Genomic DNA, 23,903 nt, shown 5'->3' on the forward strand with positions numbered 1-23,903 from the left:
ATAAGAGTGAAAAATACACAAGCATCCATCATAACAGATCCTAATAATTCTAGCTCCTGGGGTTCCTGGGTAACTTGCGGGAGGTGTGCATACACACCATCCCAGTTTTTTGTACAATTTCCTGGAGAGCCACAGAGATTTGGGAACTGCAGTGGGTTCAGCCATGTATCCACAGGTATTTCTACCAAGCATGTAGAGAACGGCTTTTCAGGGCTTGCGGTGGTACTTGGTTGTGAGACCACCCATCCTTCACCCTGAGGCAGGTTCCAATACAGGCCGAACACACCGAGCAGGAACCCAGCGAGAGCCGGCATCTGTGAAGACACAAACATAACCCCTGCTCCAAGTTAATATCTCATTCGGTTTCTGTTTCATCTTTCTTAACTTCCTTTTTCCAGGGTCGCACCCATCGACTCGGAACTCATCTAGTGCCGGTATCGGTAATAACGCAGGCATAGCCTCGACCCGTCATTGTTAGTTCCACTGCTCCTTTCCACTCTCCTGTAGCAACATCTTTGTACTGAGCAAAAGCACCATCTCCACACCGGCTTATACCGGATTTCAGACCCAAACTATGTATTACTACTGGTGGTTCCTCCCTATCACCTGTGAGCCGTAAGTAATTTAACACATACACCGCTTTTGCAACAACCCAGTGGTACCGTCTTGCAGGTTCACTAACATTAATACTGGGAACAAAAAAGGCAAATTTAGGTGCATCATCCGGATGCAAGGGAATGGTAAAAAAAATCAATCCTTTAGATCAATTATTGCAAGATGCCACTTTCAGGGAATCATTGTTGGGGAGGGCATTCCTGGCTGTAACGTACCCATATCCTCCGTGACATCATTAATGTGTCGGAGATCATGTAAAAGTCACCATTTACCACTTTTCTTTAAAATAACAAACACCAGGGAGTTCCAAGGACTGGTGGTAGGTACGAGATGTCCTGCACTTAATTGTTCCTGAACTAAGTCATTAAGGTGGCACAACTTTTCCCTTGGCAAAGGCCACTGACCCACCCACACAGGTGATTCTGTTTTCCAGGTTAGTTTCAGGGTGGGTTTAGGGGTGGGTTGTGCTGCGGTGGCAATTAAGACAAATTTGATCCAATTTGAGTTCCCCATTGAGCCATACAGTCACGACCCCATGATGTAGTAGGGGTTTCCAATATAAATGGAGGAATATTTGCTACCCAGTTTTCTGGGCCCCTTACATGAATGAGATCTTTGCTGAAAAGCGCTCGAGTCACTCGAGCTAACAGCCAACCCGCTCACAGATATTACAGTCACATCCGCACCAGTATCTAAAATGCCTGTCAGTTCAACAGATTCTTCTGCTTTAGTGAGGGCACATTTTACCAGAGGTCGACCTTGTGTCACTGTCTGAGCCCAAAATATTTGAGGAGTACCTGCTGATCCAAATCCTGAGTCACCCCAGCTTCTTGGCATACTATAAGGGGGGGGTGCAGTAAAATAAACAAGCTGAGCAATTTTTGACCCTTTTGTTACTGAACACGGGGGTACAGGGGTCCAGGCCATAATTCTGATTTCCCCTTCATAATCGGCATCTATGACCCCTGGTAAAACGAACAACCACATTCAAGACAACAATTAACACAGAATTACTGCCTCCTGCTAGAGGAGATATCTCACCTATGACACTTCAAACACTGAGCCCGAACAAACAGGCAGCACCAGTGACCCAGCGGGCACTAAGGTGCTCAGAGAACTCCACACTCCGCAGCTGCTGCTGGGCTGCGTCTCACCCCCGCAGAACAATCAGACAAAGAGGCCTCTTACACTTATTACTCACACAACATAAAATGACAAACACTACAAACATCAAAACAGCGTTAAGAATATATAAAGCCATTGCTTGTTGATTATGTGGTGTTGGCAGACAAGGGGCGCTGCATCCCAGTGTCAGCAGCTTCTGTAAAAACTGCCGCTTTTGGCGGGGGGGGGGGGGGGGGGGGGAGAGCCAAGAGCGCGGTGCCGGGCTCGGCCGCAGGCGGGTAGTAGACTGAAGACTTTCTTAGTTTTCTCATTAGCATTATCATAAGCAAGCATAGCAAGAAATTTAACTTTCATTTCATCACTTAAGTCAGGATTACCATTACTAGCGGCATGTAATCTGTCAATAAATTTAGGATAGGGCTCCGTGGGCCCCTGTCTTACTCCTGTAAATGCTGGCGCCGATTTTTCAACATGTACGGCTAAAACCGTTTTTAGGGCTAATTCTTGGGTTAAGCGTAACACCTCTGGTTGAAATCCCACTTGCCAGTCTGGGCTAGCAAAAGGGCCTGCGCCCATCAGCATCTGAGCTTGCACCCCATACAGAGGATCTCCTTGCTGACGGGGTGTGGCTGCCGCAGCCTCGCAGGCCACTTGCCAACGTTGGAAAAATTGCAATTGTTGGGAAGCTGTTAGTAAGGTTTGTACAATCATGCGTATGTCATACGGAGTTAATAAATGTGCTGTAAAGATATGCTGAATTACTGAATTAGTATATGGTGATTTTAACCCATATTGTGTTACTGCTAATTTGGCCTCCTTAATCATTTTCCAGTCTCAGGCCTCCCACTCCTTGCCTTGTGGGGTTACTGTTACCGGGAACGTCATTGGCCCAAGTTCGTTAAACTGCCCCTCAATTATCGCATCCCGAATAACTCCCTGCCATCGGCTTCCTGGATTACCATTACCACTTGCGCGTCCCAGTGCCCCCCCTCCCATTTGAGCCGACGATGGCAGCGGCCCAATTGCCACTGTTTCCCCCTGACCACCCCCCCCCCAGTGTCCCGGAAGAAGGGGTTAATAGGGAGAGGGGGTGGCAGTGGTGCGGTAGGAATAGGCCCAGCCCATTCCTACATTCGGATTTCAAGTTGCTCTAGTTTTCTTATTAGTTCTCGCAAGTGTGGATCTTGTAAACCATAACGAGATTGTTCCTGCACCGACCGGGGTGTCGGGGGCGAGGACGGGGGCAGGGCTGGGTCGGCGCCTTCCTCTGGCGAGGCGGCGGCGGCGGCGGGGGGGTCGGGTGGGAGGCGGCGGGAGCGGGGCGGGGCGGGGCGCTCCGGGGATTGTTCCTTTGAGCTTGAAGGGGACTCAAGCGGTGGTGAATCTGTTGATTTTTGCTCTTGCCTTCCCTGCCGCACGGGTGCTGCGCGTGCAGCGTCCCCGTCCCTCCTTTTAGGAGCCGCCTTGGGGAACAGGGATCCCGCGAACGTCCCAGCAGTGGCGGAATCCTGAGCGCCAGCGCGTTCGGCCTCTGCTGACCAGGCAGCGAAAGCGGAGGCGGGGGTCTGCCGTTCCGCTTTCAGTTCTGTCAGAGTGTCTAGGACCAATCTCCACACAGTGGAGAGTTTCCTACTGTCTTTAGAACCTGAACTAATGTCCCACAGTGCCGCGCCGATCTTTTCCCAAGTAGCAGGTTCAAAGGCTGCGGCCTCTGAGGGGATTAGTCCGTGCTGCCGAGCCCACAACAGCACCCTCCTCAGGTTCCCCTCATCATAAGAAACTCCTCTCTTAGAGAGTATATGTTGGAGGAGCTTAACCACTGCCGCTTCTTCTTTACCCAGCGCGGACCCCATCTCCTCCCCAGCCGCTCACCTGATCAGGGCGAGATTCCCGACGATTGCTCGCGCGTCTTCCCAGGCGCCGGGGCAGCGCCTGCTACGGCTGATACTGCCCCCTCTGGGCCGTCTTCTCTTGCTCGGGAGGGCACCGATGGGAGGGTCCCGATTCCCCAGGGTTTGAGTCCCGCGTATCTTCGATGAGGCTCTTGCAGGTCCCTGGTCGGGCGCCACTTGCCGACGCGGAAGTCTCGGACCCAACTTAGACGACCAATGTGATCAAGTTGATGCCACTTTATTAAAGGCTACACAGCAATTTATACTCTATCACAAGCTTCACGCGCCGCTATCTTATTGCTAATAGGCTAAAGCTACTTGTTCACGCGCCCTTCTGCCCTCTATGATTGGTCCCGGTGTGGTGTCCACGCGCTGCTCTCCCACTAGGTAGACCCCCTGTTTTCGACAGTCCAACTTCTTTATATTTTGCCCAGGAATGTAGTTTCTAAATCTCTCTCGGCCTTGTTTATGTCCTTGAACACAGCTGCAGCTTGTTGTTACAGTGAGGCCACTCGATCTGGATCGGTCATAACATGTTCATTGTTTTCCAGCGATTGCACACCTACGTATCCCATGTATGGGGAGGGGTAAGGTGTTTCATGGGATGATGTAATTAGCATGATCATGTTAGCCCTCGTTAGCATATTGAGGGATGTTAACTGTAATATGCATTTTGTGGATAATGAAGCAAAGGTCATTCACCGGACAGATGGCCCTTGAAACTTTACAAGATGCACCAGAACAGAACCATCCTGCCTTCACAGGGCTCCCTCCTCCAGCTGCATCCTGTGCTGTCCAGGCAGCCTTATCAGCTCCTAACTCCACACTATCCACCCTGTGACTATAGTTTTGCTACTTGTGAGTGTTTGAGATATTCCTCGGCTCGGAGGGCCTCCATTCCCCCCCCATCCCTTATCTCTCTCAGGCTGTTTTTTCTCGCAGGCCTGTTTCTCTCAGGCCCTGTTTGTGGGGAGTTAGAAGTTGTCCCTCACAAGATGGCCCCAACAGTGTCCCCAAGTAAACTTCTTTAGCTGGTTCTAATCTTAAAAAAAAATATTTACTGGGCAGAAGGATAATCCAGCATGCACTGACTTCTGTGCATCTGAGAGCTGCGTCCCTGTTATGCCATGGATCATCTTCTCAGTTTGGGGATTTTAGGTGGGCAAAGGAGCTAAGAACAGTAGAATAGGTAGGCTGAGCAAGGAGGTTCAGAGGCCAAGTTACAGTCAGTTGGGTACAGCAGGGTGTGGGGCACTTTTGTTTATGGCAGAGTAAAGAGCACAGCTCCATGCATGGCTTCAGTGAAGAGGGATGGCGATTGCTGGGTTGCAGTTGTTGTTACCTGTTTCCTAACCTCTCTGTCCTCTCTTGAACCAATTGTGAAAAGAGCAAAGAAGGGAAAATGTAGAGATAGCAGGCCTGGCCTAGTGTCAGAGTTCAGTTCTGTGTTCTTGTTCTTCTGTGTTGCTGGATGGGAATCCTTCCTCTGCAGGTTTCCATGGTTCTTCTGTAGCTAATATTTCTCATCTTTTATTAGGATATGGGTGAACTCCTTTATCAAAGTGTTGATAAAATCTATCTGGCTATTTTGATGTTTCTAATAAGTCCTTGAATAAGTAGGTAGTAGATATTTTAGAGGTCCAGAAATGTCTTTGAAGACTTGGACAGTGAACTAGGGCAAGGGGAAGAACAAGTGGTGAGGGGAGGGAAAGGAAAATCATTAAAATAGGAACTTCCTAACCTGGTTTTACTGTGTCCTGGAGCTACTGCTCTTACTCAGTTTAGGTGAGTCCTGGTTTAGCTAGGATAGGGTTAAGTTTCCCCAGCAGTGGGGGGGAAGCTCTAGCCGGGTTATTCAATACCATGCTGACGTCACATCCGGGCGCCCAAGCGCGGAAAGAATCGTAGCGTGTGTTTTGAGATCTCTCTGCTCTCACGGCTGTATCAGTAGATATCTTGGTCTGTTCGTTGTTATTACTGTTGTTATTGTTGTTGTTCGTTTTGTTGCTGTTGCACTGTTGTATTAAACCTCTCCTTATCTCAGCCCCGGGGCTTTGTATTTCACTCCCTTTGTGGGGGAGGGGCAGCGGCCGCGTGGTCTCAGACCCCGGCAGGGGCTAAACCATCACAACTTTTGTCGCCCAACGTGGGGCTCGAGAGGGCTGGGATAAGCACAAAAGGAGAAGGTGTGTTAGAGCAATCTGTTAGGTGTAATTTTTCTGGTTTTATTTGTATTGTTTGATAAGGAACATTTGCAATGCTGGCCAATTTGCTTGCGTGGTGGGGCTGGATTAATCCTTATATCCCCTGTGTGTTCCCAGTGCTGGCGTTTGTTGGCGGTGGAAAATGTGTCAAGGGTTTTATTTTGCTGTACTGGCTACTGGCTGCTTTTAATGTGCTTGTATCACTGCTTGTGGGGGTGAACCGGTACCTGTTTGCTGCCTGGGCTTTTGTTTGGGGTCTCACCCCCTCTATGGGTGAGCCAGGGGAAGAGATCCTCTCGGTTTTTGAGAGTTTCAGCTATCCCTGGAGCATCCAGGCCAGTGTGCTTGTGGCTCTGTGCTTTCTGAATGTCTGCCAGATCTTGTTTTGGGCCATGCGGTACTTCTCCAACAATAGCACCACCCGGAAACCTGCCCCAGGGGCAGATAGTTATAAAAGGCAAGGTGTGTGGGAGAAGATGGGCAAGTGCCTGGGTCAGTGGTCACCCCCAATGCTTTGGGATTTCACTCCTGAACAAATGCTGAGTCCTGATAAACTGGTGGAGTGTTTGGAAAAGGTGTGCTGCCAATCTGACAAACCCCGGGAGACACAACTTGTTGCGATGTGCTGGGGGCTTGCCCATGCTTACCGTGTCATCTTTAACACTGTTCACTGCCCTCAAGGGGGAGAAAGGGCTGCAGGATCTGAAAGTGAGCCTGCTGATACAGCAGCTGGGCCAGGGGGACAGGCAGCGCCAGTACCAGTCGCCTCCACCAGCACAGCAGCTGAGCCAGAGGGACAAGCAGTACCAATATCAGTCGCCCCGATACGGAAAACCAACTACACCAAAAAATCCCCTCGCAGTGTACAGGGTGATAATGAACCAGGCCCATCACGAGAGCAGGAGGAAGAGCCAGAGGTAACCATCCGATCTCTATCCCTGAGTGAGTTGCGAGATATGCGGAAGGATTTCAGCCGCCTTCCAGGTGAGCAAATTTGCACCTGGCTGCTCCGATGCTGGGATAGTGGAGCTGCTGGTTTTGAATTGGAGGGGAGAGAGGCCAAGCAGGTGGGACATTTAGCCAAGCAGGCTGGTGTTGACAAGGCAATAGGGAAACAGGCTCAAACCCTCAGCCTTTGGAGGCGACTCCTGCTCGCTGTGAGGGAGAGGTACCCCTACAAGGATGATGCTCTATGTCGGTTAGGCAAGTGGACCGACATGGAGAAAGGCATTCAGAACCTCAGGGAATTGGCTGTGTTTGATATGGTTTATGGTGATCTGAACAACAAGCAGTCACCCATGGATCCAGATCAGGCCCCTTGCACACAGTTGATGTGGTGGAAGTTCCTGCAAAGTGGACCAGAGGCACATTCCAAAGCATTAGCAGTAGCGTCCTGTGGCGAGACACCCAGACTCAGACAGTGGACGAAGTGATTGGCCAGCTCCGGCAATATGAGGGAAATCTCCCTTCCTCCCAACATGCTTTGGTTTCAGCTGTAGAGGAACTGTCTCAGAGGCTCCAGAAAGTGGAACAGGACATGTCCTACATTCCACCTGCACGGGACAATGTCTCAGCCGTTAGAAGCAGGCGCTTCCCCACCCAAGAGAAGGGCAGTGGAAGGCACACACCACGGGGCACCCTGTGGTTCTTCCTCCGCGACCATGGGGAAAACATGAGGAGGTGGCATGGACAGCCCACTCCTGCCCTAGCTGCACGAGTACAGCAGCTGAAAGGGAAGACCACCATGAAAGGGGAGTCTTCCAAGAGAGATGCAGCTCCAGTGTCCAGTCGGAAATCCCCCAGACAGAACAGAATGGCCAACAGTATGCTTGACCCTCTTGAGGGGACCAGGAAATCATTCCTGCAGGAGTCACTCTTAGAACAAGTGAGTGATGGTGAGCAGGATTAGAGGGGCCCTGCCTCCAGCCAGGTGGAGGAAAGGGATAATCGGATTTACTGGAAGGTGTGGATCCGATGGCCTGGCACATCAGAACCACAAGAATATAAGGCCTTGGTAGACACTGGCGCACAGTGCACCCTGATGCCATCAAGCCACAGTGGGGTCGAATCCATCTGCATCTCCGGAGTGACAGGGGGATCCCAACAGCTGACCCTATTAGAAGCTGAAGTAAGCTTAACTGGGAAGGACTGGCATAAGCACCCCATTGTGACTGGCCCAGATGCCCTGTGCATCCTAGGTATAGACTACCTCAGGAGAGGGTACTTTAAAGACCCAAAAGGGTATCGGTGGGCCTTTGGTATAGCTGCCCTGGAGGAGGTTGAACAATTGTCCACCTTACCCGGTCTTTCACAGGATCCCTCGGTGGTGGGGTTGCTTAAGGTTGAAGAGCAGCGAGTGCCAATTGCCACCAAGACGGTGCACCGGCGACAGTACCGCACTAACCGAGATTCCCTGGTCCCCATCCATCAGCTGATCCGTCGACTAGAAAGCCAGAAGGTGATCAGCAAGACTCATTCACCCTTCAACAGCCCTATATGGCCAGTGAGAAAACCTAATGGCGAGTGGAGACTGACCGTGGACTACTGTGGCCTGAATGAAGTTACGCCAGCGATGAGTGCTGCAGTGCCGGACATGCTAGAGCTCCAGTATGAGCTGGAGTCGAAGGCAGCCAAGTGGTACGCCACGATTGACATCACTAACGCATTCTTCTCCATCCCAATAGCACCAGAGTGCAGGCCACAGTTTGCATTCACTTGGAGGGGTATCCAGTACACCTGGAATCGACTGCCCCAGGGGTGGAACCACAGCTCCACTATTTGCCATAGACTGGTTCATACTGCACTGGAGAAAGGTGGGGCTCCAGAACACCTGCAGTTCATTGATGATATCATTGTATGGGGGGACACAGCTGAGGAAGTCTTTGAGAAAGGAAAGAAGGTAATTGAAATCCTCCTGAAGGCTGGTTTTGCCATCAAGCAACAGAAAGTTAAGGGGCCTGGAAGGGAGATTCAGTTCCTAGGAATAAACAGGCAAGATGGGCGTCACCACATCCCAGTGGAGGTGATAAACAAGATAACAGCCATGGCCCCACCAACCACCAAAAAGGAGACTCAGTCTTTCCTGGGCGCTGTGGGGTTCTGGAGGATGCACATCCCAAACTACAGCCTGATTGTGAGCCCTCTCTACCACGTAACCCGCAAGAAGAACGATTTTAAATGGGGCCCAGAGCAACAACAAACCTTTGAACAAATTAAGCAGGAGATTAGCCAGGCAGTGGCTCTCGGGCCAGTCCGGACAGGGCAGGAGATTAAGAACGTGCTCTACACCGCAGCCGGGGAGAATGGCCCTTCCTGGAGCCTTTGGCAGAGAGCAGATGGGGAATCCCGAGGCCGACCTCTAGGCTTTTGGAGCCGGGGATACAAAGGCTCTGAAGCTAACTATACCCTGACTGAGAAGGAGATACTGGCAGCGTATGAAGGAATTCGAGCTGCCTCAGAAGTGGTCGGCACTGAGACACAGCTCCTCCTGGCACCCCGACTGCCGGTGCTGGGATGGATGTTCAAAGGAAAGGCTCCCTCCACACATCATGCAACAGATGCCACGTGGAGTAAATGGGTTGCGTTGATAACACAACGGGCCCGAATAGGGAACCTCGACCGCCCAGGATTAGTGGAAATGATCATGAACTGGCCAGAGAGCAAAGATGCTGGGATGTCACCAGAACAAGAGGTGAAACGTGCTGAGGAGGCCCCACCATATAATGAGCTGCCAGATGATGAGAAGCGATATGCCCTGTTCACTGATGGGTCTTGCCGCATTGTGGGAAAACATCGACGATGGAAGGCTGCAGTGTGGTATCCCACACGAGAAACCACTGAAGCTGTTGAGGGACAAGGTGAATCGAGCCAGTTCGCAGATGTGAAAGCCATCCAATTGGCTTTGGAGATTGCTGAGCGAGAAAAGTGGCCGAGGCTCTATCTCTACACTGACTCGTGGGTGGTGGCAAGTGCCCTGTGGATGTGGTTGCAGCAATGGAAACAGAACAACTGGCAACGCAAGGGCAGACCCGTCTGGGCCACTGAAGTATGGCAGGACATTGCAGCCCGGGTGGAGAACCTCGTTGTGAAGGTGCGCCATGTGGACGCCCATATACCCAAGAGTCGAGCCACTGATGAACATCAACATAACCAGCAGGCGGACCAAGCTGCTAAGATCGAGGTGGCTCAGGTGGACTTGGACTGGCAGCGTAAAGGTGAACTGTTCATAGCCCGGTGGGCCCATGAGACCTCGGGCCACCAAGGCAGAGATGCAACATACAGGTGGGCTCAAGATCGAGGGGTGGACCTCACCATTGACACCATCGCAGAGATCATCCACGGATGTGAGACGTGTGCTGCAATCAAACAAGCCAAACGGGTGAAGCCCCAGCGGAATGGAGATCGATGGCTGAAATATAAATACGGAGAGGCCTGGCAGATCGACTACATCACACTGTCCCATACCCGCCGAGGCAAGCGCCACGTGCTCACAATGGTGGAAGCAACCACTGGGTGGCTCGAAACTTATCCAGTGTCCCGCGCCACCACCCGAAATACCATCCTGGGCCTTGAAGACCGAGTCCTGTGGCAACACGGCACCCCAGAGAGGATTGAGTCGGACAACGGGACTCACTTCCGAAATAACCTCATAAATGCCTGGGCAGAAGAACACGGCATCGAGTGGGTCTACCACATCCCCTACCACGCACCAGCCTCTGGGAAGATCGAGCGCTACAATGGACTGTTAAAAACTACATTGAGAGCAATGGGGGGTGGAACCTTCAAACACTGGGACACACATCTGACAAAGGCCACTTGGTTAGTGAACACAAGAGGATCTGCCAATCGAGCTGGCCCGGCTCAGTCACAACTTTGACGTGTTGTGGACGGGGATAGAGTCCCTGTGGTGCGCATGAGGGACCTGCTGGGAAAAATGGTCTGGGTTAGTCCTGCGCCGGGCAAAGGCAAACCCATCCACGGGATTGTTTTTGCTCAAGGACCTGGGTGCACCTGGTGGGTGATGCAGAAGGATGGAGAGGTCCGATGCGTGCCACAAGGGGACTTGATTGTGGGTGAAAACACACCGTGAGTTATACTGTGCTTTTGTTAATTTTTCTTTGTCAATGCTAATTGCTAAATGGCAGCTGGATGTGACGCACATGGTATAGAATAAAGGGGTGGATTATGTCCTGGTTTAGCTAGGATAGGGTTAAGTTTCCCCAGCAGTGGGGGGAAGCTCTAGCCGGGTTATTCAATACCATGCTGACGTCACCTCCTGGTGCCCAAGCGCGGGAGAATCGGTGCGTGTGTTTTGAGATCTCTCTGCTCTCACGGCTGTATCGGTAGATATCTTGCTCTGTTCATTGTTATTACTGTTGTTATGGTTGTTGTTTGTTGTGTTGCTGTTGCACTGTTGTATTAAACCTTTCCTTATCTCAGCCCCGGGGCTTTGTATTTCACTCCCTTTGTGGGGGAGGGGCAGCGGTCGTGTGGTCTCAGACCCCGGCAGGGGCTAAACCATCACAAGGTGGTCCCCTAAAAATAAGGGGTTATTTTGATCCAAATTCAAACAGCCTATCATGGGTAATTCTGATGTGTGGACAATCAGCGTGTTGGTGATTTAGGATTATAACTTTTGTGCTCTGGTAAACTTGTAGTTGCTTGGTGACTTGTAATTGCCACATAATTTTGTCTTTAAAATAAACATTGCTTTGTTCTCAATCTGCAGCTCTTGACCTCCTCCTGTTCTTGTAATACAAAATAATATTCATAGGCTTCCTCAAAAAAACCTAACAGACTAGAAAAGCCTCAAATACTGTGGTCCTCAAGTATTGTGGGGGAGAAAAAAAAAATCTGTGTAGAAATATGCTGCTCGTAAGAAACAGTTTCAAATAGTTTACGTAGATGTGTGCTTTATGGATGGTTAAGTATTACAAAACTTTTCATGTGTTGTTGGCTCTATGCAACATGCAAAAATAAATCCATTCACTGTATAATGAAGCTTGTAAACTGAGGCTGGTAACCAAAATTGGAGGCAACAAATATTTGTTGTTGTTAAAACAAGAAAGTTTGAGTAATTTGAATTAGGTAATTTTCATGTCAGTAACTATGATTAAGGGGGAAGCAGAAGGAATGTGTGGTTGCAGGTTGGCGAAAGCACAGGAGTGTAGGGGTGAACAGGTGGGCTGAGTCAGAGAAGGAAACAAATGAAGTATTTAAACCTTCTCCTCACAGACAAGGAGTGACAGGGAATTTCTTGAGGCATCAGGGTATGCAGGGAGGCTGGGATTCTAGAGCATCTTAGGCAAGAGTGAGAAATTAAGAGACAAAATTTTGAACAATGTCTAATGATTTGGCAATAGCAGTATCATGTGAGATGGGTCTTTCGGTAAGTCCTTTTCTTGGCATTTGGAGCTACTTCACTAGAAACAGAAAATATAAGAACTGCAAGTCCTATAGAAACACATAGTCTTAGATGAACTGTGGCTTACTTGCATGTGTTAGGGAAACAAATTCTCCTGTGAGGAAATTTGGAAAGTAAATTATATTTAACTGATTTAAATGATAGTGTTCTTTTTCAACCATAGTATTTTCTAATGTGACAGAGTAGTGATTGGTGGCTCTTCTGCTGTTGCTGTTAAATGGTGTTTTCTCTCCTAGGGTTTGGACGTGGCCGAGGGAGAGGAGCAGGGAGATTTTCAGCCCAAGGCATGGGGTAAGAAACATGCAGAGCACAGATTTTGGCAAGGATCAAACTCAGTGGCAATATCAATTAACAATATTAATATTGCCACTGTATGTATTAATATTTCCGTATGTTTGATAAACCAATATGAATGAAAAAATTCACAGATCTGTTAGATGATTAATGGATTATTTTTGTCTTAAACTAGTATTTCTAGCTAGACACACCTATAGAAACCTAATGTAAGTTCACTCAGTGTTAATATCTCAAACTTGGAGAACCCGTTTGTACCTATCAGTAGTAGCCACATAGTGCCTAGGAGGCTGAAAGTTCTATGTGGTGCATATAGTCCTAGCTCAATTTAAAAAAGATTTGTTTCAGTGTAATGTAGAACGTGTGAGTTCTATATAATACCAGAAAGACTAGCGATTATAAACTTTCTCCTGGTTTTGAGGTTTCATGCTTTTCTAAAACTCCAAAATGAGTCTTAGAGACTTCCTCTGCCGACTTTTATGGTAACACTTTAGCTTTTTTGGACATCATAACTAAAACAGAATCAAAAGAAGTTACTCAGCAGTTCTAAAGTTTGTTCTCAGTTTTATTGAAATAACTTGCTTCAAGAAGTGTAGCCTCCACTACTTTCACTCAGTGTTTGCCTTTAATGATGTTTTATGTAATATCAGTGATGTCATGATGAACAGAAGCCTCATTCTTCTTCATCCTTCTTGTTCATACTTCTAGATGATAAATTGAAAAGAGGTTTTTCTTCAATAATGCTTTTTCACCTTTTAGCTGCATCTGTGTGTTTCAGCATTGGTGTCAGGAGTGCATTCTGAAATAATCTTACTGATGTTCCAACTCCTGTCCTGCACAGGTCTGGTGCTCTGAAAAGACGTGATACTGGTTTCTCATCAGTCAGTCACCTGCTGAGAAATTATCAGCTGAGAGGGGCTTATTGTGCATATAAACTAATGCTTTATAAGACTGGGAGGAGTAGGTATGCTGTTAACTGCTTTTTCAGAAATTGTTGTTCTGGTTCAGTTTCTCTACACTAATTTTTTTTTCAGTCTCCTCACTTTTTTCTCCTCTTCTTTTCTCCCTTTTTTTTATCTGTGTCTGCTCATAGAGGAAAAAATTCATTTGAAACCATAACTATCAAGATAAATTATGCGGAAATCAAGATGTTAAATCTAACACAACTTCAGTTGAAAATGGTGACGCTTGTGTTTATTGAATGACCAATGTGTTCTCTTCCATTTCTTAACTTTTAAAACTCTAGGACATTTAACCCTGCAGACTATACGGAGTCTTCTGCCACTGATGGCTTTGGGACAAAATCAGACATTTGGGAGACTGGTCAGAATGATGCAGATGATGGAACTGGTAAGATGCTTCAAGAAACGGAAGGATTGGAATGAAAACCTATAGCAAATTACAGTTAAAATAACCGTTCTGTTAGAGTTCAGTTAACTTCTGAAAATGTGAATACATATCATATGACACAGATATTAGTTCATTTTTATAGCTTAACTGCTACTGATGTGCAGAGCACGTGCTGTAGCCTGAGTGACTCTAGTTAGAATGAAGGGGAGGTAATTTGCAATGTTTTTGTTTTAGTAATAACAATACCTTGTGTCCTGGTTCAGCTAGGATAGGGTTAAGTTTCCCCAGCAGTGGGGGGAAGCTCTAGCCGGGTTATTCAATACCATGCTGACGTCACCTCCTGGTGCCCAAGCGCGGGAGAATCGGTGAACACGTGTGTTATGCGGTCGCTCTCCTCACTGCTGTATGGGTACATTTTTGGTTCTGTTTATTGTTATTACTGCTATTAATATTGTTACTGTTCTTGTTGTTGTTCATTTTGTTGCTGTTGCACTGTTGTATTAAACCTCTCCTTATCTCAACCCCGCGGTTTGTATTTCACTCCCTGCCCTGTCCGGTCGGAGGGTGGGGGAGGGGTAGCAGCAGCGTGGTCTCGGATCCCGGCAGGGCCTAAGCCACCACACCTTGAGAGACAAAGGCATTTAAAGAGTTATTGGAAGAACCTTATATGTGAATAACTGTTTAGATATCTTAAGTAATGCTTAAGAGTTCACCTAATGTAGTTAAGGAGTGTAAGTCCTACGAAAAGTGATTGGTCCACAGACATTGGGCAGTAGGGAGTGAATATCTAAGTAGAAGAAAAAGAAAAGAAGAACCATTTACCAATATGAATTCACTCAGTGACAGTGGGGTGGCTTTGGCAGCCCCACCTGTACAACACAGGAATGTAAGGATGCAAGTCTCTGGGATGGAGGAGAGTTCCAAGATCTGCCACCTTTGAAGAGAAGAGTTAACTGAAGCATGAGTAGACACTTGAATGGAAGCCAAAAGAGCAGTCTGTCTGTCTGAAGATAGACAGCTGTGTGTTTCTGTATGAATTTTCTAGCGTGAAGTACGCACTCCTGGCTAAAGGCAAGAGACAGATGTGGTTTGGAAAGGAATCGCTTAACAGTGGTCTCGTGGTGATTCAGAAATGAAGAATGTGACCTGCTTGTCTGTGGTTGGGAAAACAGGATACCTTGCTGCTTCCCATATTGTGTGACAGGAGAGGAAGACAAAGGAAACCCTGTGTCAGGATAAAGAAATTCATGTATGTTATTGTCCCCACTTGGGAACCATCTAGTGATAGGAGAGTTGTTTTTTTTTTAAACCCCAGCAAAGGGTAACTTTTCTGATCTCTTCATTGCTGAAGCCTACTCAGATGATTTTTTCATCAACCCCTGTGTCAAGTGTGGAAGGAAAAAACTGATACTGGAGTATCAAAAGGCTCTGCTGTTAGCATCTTGAGATGCAGCTTTCTAAACTTCATACAAGCCATTTTCCAGTTAATCCGAGAAGACAATAACAGGATTAGAGTTTAGGAGGGCTTATTAGGCAGCTGTCTTGTCACTCTAAGTGCCTTCTAGTCCAGTGTGGGAGATTGGACCTGAGTATATTAATGGTTATTGAAAAGGAGCTCTTTTGTCAAATTATGGCATCTTTCCAATGAGTTACTTTTGAAATTACTTGGTACTATAGCACAAACAGAAATGTACCTTTTACATGTACTCACGTTAGTTTTTCAAGTAAGTTTATCAGATAATGACTTACAAAGACACCTCATGACTTGAAAATTCCCTTAGAAATACTGATATTGTTATTTGCTATATGGTAGCAGAGGGCAGGCTATGTTGTCACAAGTATTGCAGAAGCAATACGGTTAACTAACTAAAGAAAGAAGACATACAAGAAAGGCATGAGGAGACTGGACTTGTTAGTTATTAATGAATGCAACTGTAAGGCTGTGGCTTACAAATGACTTCGACTTGTGCTCCACTTCCCACGTGAGCTCAAATGTTTTGTGACCCTCCCTGCTAACTCTGGGTAGTCTTCATGTGCCTCCCCTATGGCAACCTCTTGTTTCTTCTTGTAGGCATCTCCTCAGTCTTCAGTAATGGAAGAATTCTGCCTAGGAATAAAAGTAGCTTGCTGTGGCTAAAGGGATTCCCTAAGAGTATGAATGTGTCTACATGAGGTGTTTGCTGCTGAGCAAACATATTGGTGGAAATTCAAAGTGTACTAGTTGATGTATGGAACTTCTTTTTGGATGTCAAGTGCATTTTTGCTGTTAGATTGTGCACCAAGAACTTCACTGAACTTCAGTAACACAACTTAAAGTGTGTATGGAAAGTTGGGGAGCATGGTATGGAGAAGAAGGTGTGAGAAGGCATTTTGAATTTTCCCTGGCCTTGTCAGATTAATGATTCTTAGGGGCATGAATGAGTGAGTGTTAGTGTGGGGAGTTCCTGCAAAATGATTTGGTTGGTGGAAATTTAAAGTAAACTAGTTAAGTGTGAATGTTCTTTTTGGGTGCTAAGTACCTTTTTGCTGCTAATCTTCATTTACTTTCAGTGCAAATAGAAAAGGCACCATAACTAACAAAACAAAAATGTTTCTATATATATGACTATAGGAAGAGTGTTTTATTTTACAGTGTTTCTTCTTTAGACAAGCCATAGGAATGTCAGAAATAAGTCCCTGAGCCAAAAAGAAATCTCTTTAAAAGACTAGGCTTTAAAATTGAATAATTTAGTTTTGTCCAAGTGGGAAGCACTTTCAACCTTGTGATGAAAAGCATCTTGAGGGTTATTAGAGGAAGCTGCAGCTGGGGTAGTAGTTTTAAAGTGGAAGAGAGAGCGTTGGGAAGGAAGATGGAAGCAGGAGTAGGGGGAAAGAGTGGCAGACAAGGTGGGAGCTGGAAGCGTGTTGTACAAAGTTGAGCTGTTGATTTGGCTTGTTAATCACAAATATTAGTTTTCAATTGTTTTTTTCCCTTAATTTACAGTGCTGTTATGTTAGTTACAAATCAACAGTCCCAGTAATAAATAAGTTCCCCATGTGGGAGTTACTAAAGATGTGAATGAGGGGGATGTATATGTATGGAAATCCAATGACCTTCAGGTCATTCTAGAACATGAATGTGATCCAGAAAGAAAGGATTAGTACAGAAGTTTGGGATAGACCAAAATAAAATTATTTTGGGGCTAATATCTATGGCTGATTATTCAAAAAAGGAAAAAAAATCAAATAGTGTTGTGATAGACAGTAAACTGTTTGTTCATCAAATTCCATTAAAGATACTGGGAGCTCGTGACATGTTATTCCATAAACTATGTAGGCCTAAGCTTAATCTTAACTATTACACTGTGTAACGACTAACTGACTGCAAGTGCTTATCTAAGTTGAAATGCTGAAGCAAGGACTCCTATTGTACAAAAGACTGAAAAGAGGGAGAAGGGAAGAAGGACAAAGGGGAGAAAGACAAAGGGAAGAAGGACAAAGGGGAGAAAGACAAAGGGAAGAAGGGAAGGCGGAGGATATAAAAAAGACGGACCCTCGGGAAGTGAGCGTGCGCCGTTGGTGGAGCAGAGACTCCCCGGCCGCCCAGCGCTGTTTTGCTTGTTGCTGCTTGCTAAGTAAACAATTGAAATTTTGATTGGCTCTGACTCACATCAATTTGAGAAATCTACTTATAACAGTGTGACAGGAAGTGAGGAATTGGAGGAAAATAGCTGAAGACTTACCAAAAACATATAGTATACTTTTTATTGGCTTTATAACTTTCTAAAACTAAACTTGTTACGAAGGGGAACATGAAAGAGTCACAAATAGCCATCTAGGTTCAAGTTGCTATGACAAGGATCCTTGAAAACACAAGGCATCATTTCAGTAGAAAACAGAACTCTTAAATTGTGATGCTTTGCAAGGCTTGGGGGTAAAGTTTGGGAAGAGGATATATGGAGTTGCAATAATGTCAAGGTGGATTTTGGACTGAAAGGAAATTGATACACTTGTGGCAAGATCAGGCTTAGAATCTCATCAGTAGGAGGAAGGCGTTAGCAAACTGGATTTAACGCAGAGAAGAGCAGTGAAATAACTGAGGCCGGAAGGATTGAGCTGGGAAGGTAGAGTGTTAATAAGCAACAATAATAAACTTATCTTGGGTAAAATAATAAAAGGGTGAAGGGTTGTGTTCAGTATTTAAAAAGAGTAAACTCACAGAACCATGGTCATAAGTAGGAGCAACAGGTAAATGTTTAAATTGAACGTTAGGAAAATGTCCCAAGTATTATTCTAAATAGGTTTGGTCTCTCAAAAGTGATGGGGTATACTCAAGATTTGGGCTTGATTTGTCTGAGCTCTTTTTGTGTTTGTTTTAGCAGACTGCAAGCTCTGTTGTTAGAGTTCTGGCACCAACATGAGGTTTGTCTTCAACAAAGGCAGGCCTTTCTCTGATGGGAGATAAATATAAGCAGGGCAAATAGCAGGATGTATTTCTTCAAAGAAGAAATATCAGAGGAAGGCATCCTGTGCTGGTCAGGAGAAGGGAAAGAAAATCAACTGTTTCTCTAAAAACTGCTACTCGTTGGGCTTTTCCTCTTTTCCAAATTTTCTGTGGGAATGTGTGGATTAGTCTAGAAATTTGAGGCATTGTAGTAATTTTGCTGTGCTCAGATATGATTATTAGTTATTTTTAAAGTGCCCTGATATTTTGCAGCATGTAGAAACTTCCTGGTTAGGGGCCATTTGGTAAAATGTGAGCTCTGTATGTTTCAGGCAACTCTATATTGCTCTACAGAGCCAACACAGAGCAGATGTTACCTTGCTCAGGACCTGCCAAATAATTTTGGATTCCAAGGTATAAACCCCCTCTCTTCTCCCCCCCGTGTGCTTATCTTCATGGTAGGCCTGTTTGCCTCACTGGATTAGTGCCATTTGGCACTCTTTTGCCCAAGACGCTGCTTTGTGACGGTGTACTAAAGAATGCACTAATGTGATGGCATTAGTATGAACTGGATTTGATGCTGTCTTCAGGGGGCTTGTTTCTGGATGAATGTCTCATTGGTTTCCTGGTTCAGTAAAAGGAGATGATTAAAGCAGTAGTTCTTTTGCTTTTGTACTTGATCAAAAGTGACAGTAGCAGGAACTTTACTGCTGGTATTTTCTTTACTCATGGTTATGTAGTTTAAATGAAAGCTCTGGTTGTTGCTGGGATAACCTTCCCTATGCTTACACTGGTGGGCAAGACCTTCAGTCCATTTATTGCTCTTTTATGTCTGTGCCTGCTGTTTCATATGGAAGGGATCAGGTTTTTGCATCTGTAGGATCGTTTCCTGTAGTTTTCCCATTGCTGCGTGCTGTGGACTGCACACTGTGCTCCAGTGTTCGCCAAATAAACTCTGTCACAAGTTACAGGAAGAAGTGTTTTGCAGCTATAGTGGAAGCTTATTGACTCTTCTGCTGCCATTATATGAATTATATATGTTTTAAAATAAATTGCTCTATTAGGGGAAGAGATTGGGGTTGTTCTACACTGAGGAGAGAGTTAACAGGTTGGAAAGGAGCCTCCAGAGGCATAGGTTAAGTCTTAAATTTGAGTGTGTTGAAAGTAGGATTATGGATGTTGGAGCAGGTGTTGTGGTTGTGTTTTGTTCAGGCTCTGTATAAATTTGTGTATGAAATTGGGAGATCCCATTGGGAGGGTTGAGTAATCTCTCACTGTCATTGGGGACATAGGAAGTTCTTCCAGTGTTTGCACTGGTTGCAGACATGTTCATGCAAATTATGTTTGGTACCATAGTGGCTAAGAAAATCCTGAAATCAGAAATTAAAGGAAAAAAAAAAATCCCCAAATTTTAAATCTGCAGACCAGTTTTCTAGAGCTTCCCATGTTTCCAACCACCATCTCCTCACTTTGTTTTCCACTAATAATGAAAACACTATTGCTTTATAAAGCAGAAGGGTTGAAATACAACATTGTACTTTTAGCTTGTTAACTGTTTTCTTTTCTTCCCCAAATTACAATAGGAGTGTGGAAAAACTCAATAGAAGAATGGACAGCAGAAGACTGGAATGAAGATGTAAGTGTACCTTGTTGGATAGACCGAATGATTATTTACCTTTTTCAGAGTTTGTGTGTTGTCTTCAAAAACTAAATGTTCAAAGTAATGCAATGATATTTCTTACTGTTTCTTGCTGTAATTCCTGTTTAAAATATACATATTTATATAAGCTTATTTTTTAAATAAAATTGAACCAAGAAATATTAATTTATTTTGCTGGGTGGACAATACATAGATAATATTTTGAGTTTTATGCCAGATTAAGTATTTGTGAATTATAGTTCTCCACTGCTCAATGATGGGTGTTAAACCACATACTTCCCCCTACTATTGTGTAGGGATTTAAAGCCATATTATCGCAAGACTTTTATGTAATTAAGTGCTGAAATTTACTGTCAACTTTAGACTCCTCATTTGATGCCTTTTGTTTGAAATCTCCATAATTGTTCCACTTAGTCCACTTCATGTTCATAATATTAAAATAAGGAGCTAGTAGTTAGCACTTAATTGCTTCATTCCTGTTGATTCATCATGATGTGTTGTCTAAAGTACTACAACAATAATTTTGGTTCTCATTCTTTATCAGGCAAGAGATGTCTTCATGTCTGCAAAATATTTGGCGTTTGTGATTATCACGTGTGAAAATCACATTTGTGATTTTAAGTTTTCAGTTATTGTATTAAAGCTTAAGCAGTTCAGAAAACAAACTAGGTAGCAAGAAATATGGAAAGGAAAACTTAGCTTTTAAGAAGTTTTTCATCTTTTATAGGAACATCCATTAATTCAAGTTTATTTTCAGAAGAGTAAGAGATTGTCTTGGAAGTTATCCCTTTTGCCTCTTCCTGTAGGGTGGCATGTCAGTGTTATCCCTAGAAATGTGTGACTGTGTCATATAACAGATATGAAAACTCTGTCCTTACCTAATGAGAGGGCTGTGTCTTTCAGGAAAATTAAAAGAAGCTCTGAAATTCTTAGATTTAAAAGAAGCTCCTAAAATTCCTATCAGTGACTGACATCAAAAGCTGGCATCTTTTTTAAACCTGTCCTATATTTCTGCAGTATAGGGCTAAGGATAGTGAAAATTTATGGCCTTGTTCTCACCCCTGTTTGATGCTGGTACAATAGAGTATTTTTAGTATGGGAGGGATGTTGAGCAATGCTGACTAGGGATAGAAATATTTTTTTAATTAATTATTAAACCTGAGTAATTTGCACATGAATCTTGAAAGAGCAGAAGATGAAATCTCTAGCCTGTTGTTAATTTTTATTCATTTTAGAGCACTGGAAAAATCCCTGTAACCTAGGAGAAAGTTGTTCATGTGCTGATGTTCAGAAACAGTGAATGAAATGGTGAGCTGCAGACGAATTAGCCCAAAACATCGGGGGGGGGGGGGAGAAAAATTGATTCATCTGATTTTAAAAAAGTTGTATTCTTACACTTCTGTGCCATTCAGTGATTCAGTGTAGTTTTATGGAAAAATAGGTCCACTTCAAATAAACCTGATCTTGGTCTCTAAGTAAATTACAAATTAACCGTGAAGATAGAGTATGTCCTTGTAAGAGATTTGATCTACATCTTTTGTTCTAAAAATAATTACATGTTATCCCAAAACACATTGGATTAAAATCTGTCTTGCAAATTTTGGTCAATAAATCTTTTTCAGGAAGACCCTTACTGAACGTTGTCATTTCTAGGAGAGCTATAAAGGAATCCAGTCCCAGGTCAGATGCCATCTAGTGTCAGTGATTTGGAAGTAAAAATAAAATCACTGCTGAATAAAATGTGTGGGAAATCCAAATATTATTGGAATGTCAATTAAAAGTAAGCCAGTCATGCAGAGAAATCTGGACCTCTGCTAGACTTAACTTGTTCAAATGACAAATGCTTTAATATAGCCAAGTGCCCATTTGTTTTATAGGAATAAAGGCACACCTCCAGAACAAGGGGCTGTTTTCTGGAAAGTAGCAACTGAAAAATTTTCAGGATTGTAGTGGATGATGAAAAAAGAACAGCTCAGCATGATCTCCTAAAGGGCTGATGCTGTGGCAAAAAAAAAAAAGCTATTGTAGTCTTTTTGCATTCTTCCCTGTCTCTTAATTATTCTTGATTTATATTTTTGTATGTGGGCTCTCCTGAAATTCATTCTGAAGTACTTCATCCAATTATTCATTGCTTTTACAAAACAAAAGTTGTGGAAAATAGCTGAAAATTATTTACTGATAGAATTGGTGCTTGAGAGTGAGATTTTCAGTTTACTGAATCTGGAAAATGGAGCTGTGTATTTAAATGTATAATAAACAATTCTAGCAGCATGACTAATGATTAAAACAACCAAGGAAGCTGATGTATTTGTTGTCTGCAGATAAAGACCAGGTGTTTTTCTGTTTAAATGTGGTGTTCTCTAGTCAGATACAAGTTAGGAGCAGGTGAGTGAAATTTAATGTTTGACCTGAGAATTATTAGATTTTTGTGATCTAATAGTCCTGTCTGGTATTTATCTTTAGTAGTGAGTATTGAGCAAGTATAGTAGGTTGTCAGCATGCTGGTAAATAGAGTAGAAAATACTTGCAGTGAAAATAGGAGGTTGTATTTTGTTAAAGGGATATTCAAGGCATGGACAATGAAGGATCAGACAAATGTTGAGGTACTGCAGATGGCTCTGGGTTTTCCTCTTAAAATTGTGATCATATTCTTCTGGCTAAAGAAAATAAAGTTTGACTACAGAAACTATCAGAAGGGGAGAAATAGAATACATACAAATTGCCAGAAAGTGAATGAAGGCAAACATTTTCTGTACAATATTGGTAATATTAATTTTTATTTCAAACAACAGCAACACTTAAATACATTTTTTTCCTTTTTTTTTTTTTTTTTTTTTAGTGGGAGTGTTTCCTTTACCAGGAAGCAGCATGAGAACTTGTTTTAATTTCTTTAACTTCAGTACATCATATCAAAACAGTAATAAGGTTTTTTTATTAACAATTTGTTGATGTTGAGTTTTTACGAGGATGCTAGAGTATATTTTCCTGTTCTCCTCACCTAGCAACTGGCCATAGGAGCTGGTAGCTAGTTGTTAAATATATTGTCTGTTTGGTGATTGGAGAATGATTTTTATCATAGGAACAGGAGCTGAAAAGCACAGACATTTCACTGCAGATGGAAGAAATACCTTTGTGAGGCTGATGCTTGCAAATGGTTCACCACTGTTCATTCAGTTCTGGGAAAATGCCAGAGCCTCAGTGAAAGATTAGTGAGTGTAGTGTATGGTGAGCGTAAATAGCTTCGTTAGGAGCCAATACTACTACTTCTAAGAAATATTAAATAAATCTGCATAATAAAACTTTTCAGCTGCTGCTGCACAAAGTATGTGTTTTGACAAATGCGGTAGTCCCTGAATTAGGTGCTTGATTGGAGCTTGTGGCAGTGAGTTTGCCACAGGGTGTAGTGTAAACTTCAACATAGCTGAGCTGGTAGCTGGAGACTTGTGTTTTGCATGCTGGTTCACTTGAAAATGTTTCCTCTCTCATACATCAAGCATGCTTTTTTGTGTTGTCACAAACATCCTCAGGCTCCTCGATTTGCTTAGTTTTCAGGATTCATCAGTGTTTTGGCCATGGTTAGTCTTATCCTGAGTTATGTGAGCATAAGAAACTGTTGACATTACAAATAATTTAATATTTAACCAAGGGATTGCAGACCATAGGCTGCTGCTTGTGCCATTAGCTGACCTCCTTGTGCCATATAATGTAGGAGTCTCATAACACTACAAAAAGTACAGTACACGTTGTTCTAAAATAACACATATGGTGGGGAAAGGGCTGAACAATAAAGAAAAAACCTTTTTAATTGCAAATATGCTTGAGCTGAATCTTTCTTTGTTCTGGTCAGCACATAGAGTTGTGGGCTGGCAGCGTTATGCACAGGACAGAGTTGTGTTTCAGAAAGATGGGATTAAAA

The 23,903-nt window shown here is 44.2% G+C and overlaps 1 protein-coding gene across 6 annotated transcripts in view; it reads left to right on the top strand.

Moving 5' to 3' along the window:
* Positions 1-23,903, top strand: part of LOC141917551 (ubiquitin-associated protein 2-like) — a 138,781-nt gene that overhangs the window by 64,618 nt on the left and 50,260 nt on the right. For all 6 annotated transcript variants that reach the window (XM_074810804.1, XM_074810808.1, XM_074810805.1 and 3 more), the window contains 3 exons: positions 12,497-12,551; positions 13,801-13,904; positions 19,911-19,963. In XM_074810804.1, coding sequence (XP_074666905.1) covers positions 12,497-12,551; positions 13,801-13,904; positions 19,911-19,963 — 212 coding nt within the window. The remainder of the gene's footprint in view (positions 1-12,496; positions 12,552-13,800; positions 13,905-19,910; positions 19,964-23,903) is intronic.

Source organism: Strix aluco, chromosome W (assembly GCF_031877795.1).
Source record: "Strix aluco isolate bStrAlu1 chromosome W, bStrAlu1.hap1, whole genome shotgun sequence".
Lineage (NCBI taxonomy): Eukaryota > Metazoa > Chordata > Aves > Strigiformes > Strigidae > Strix > Strix aluco.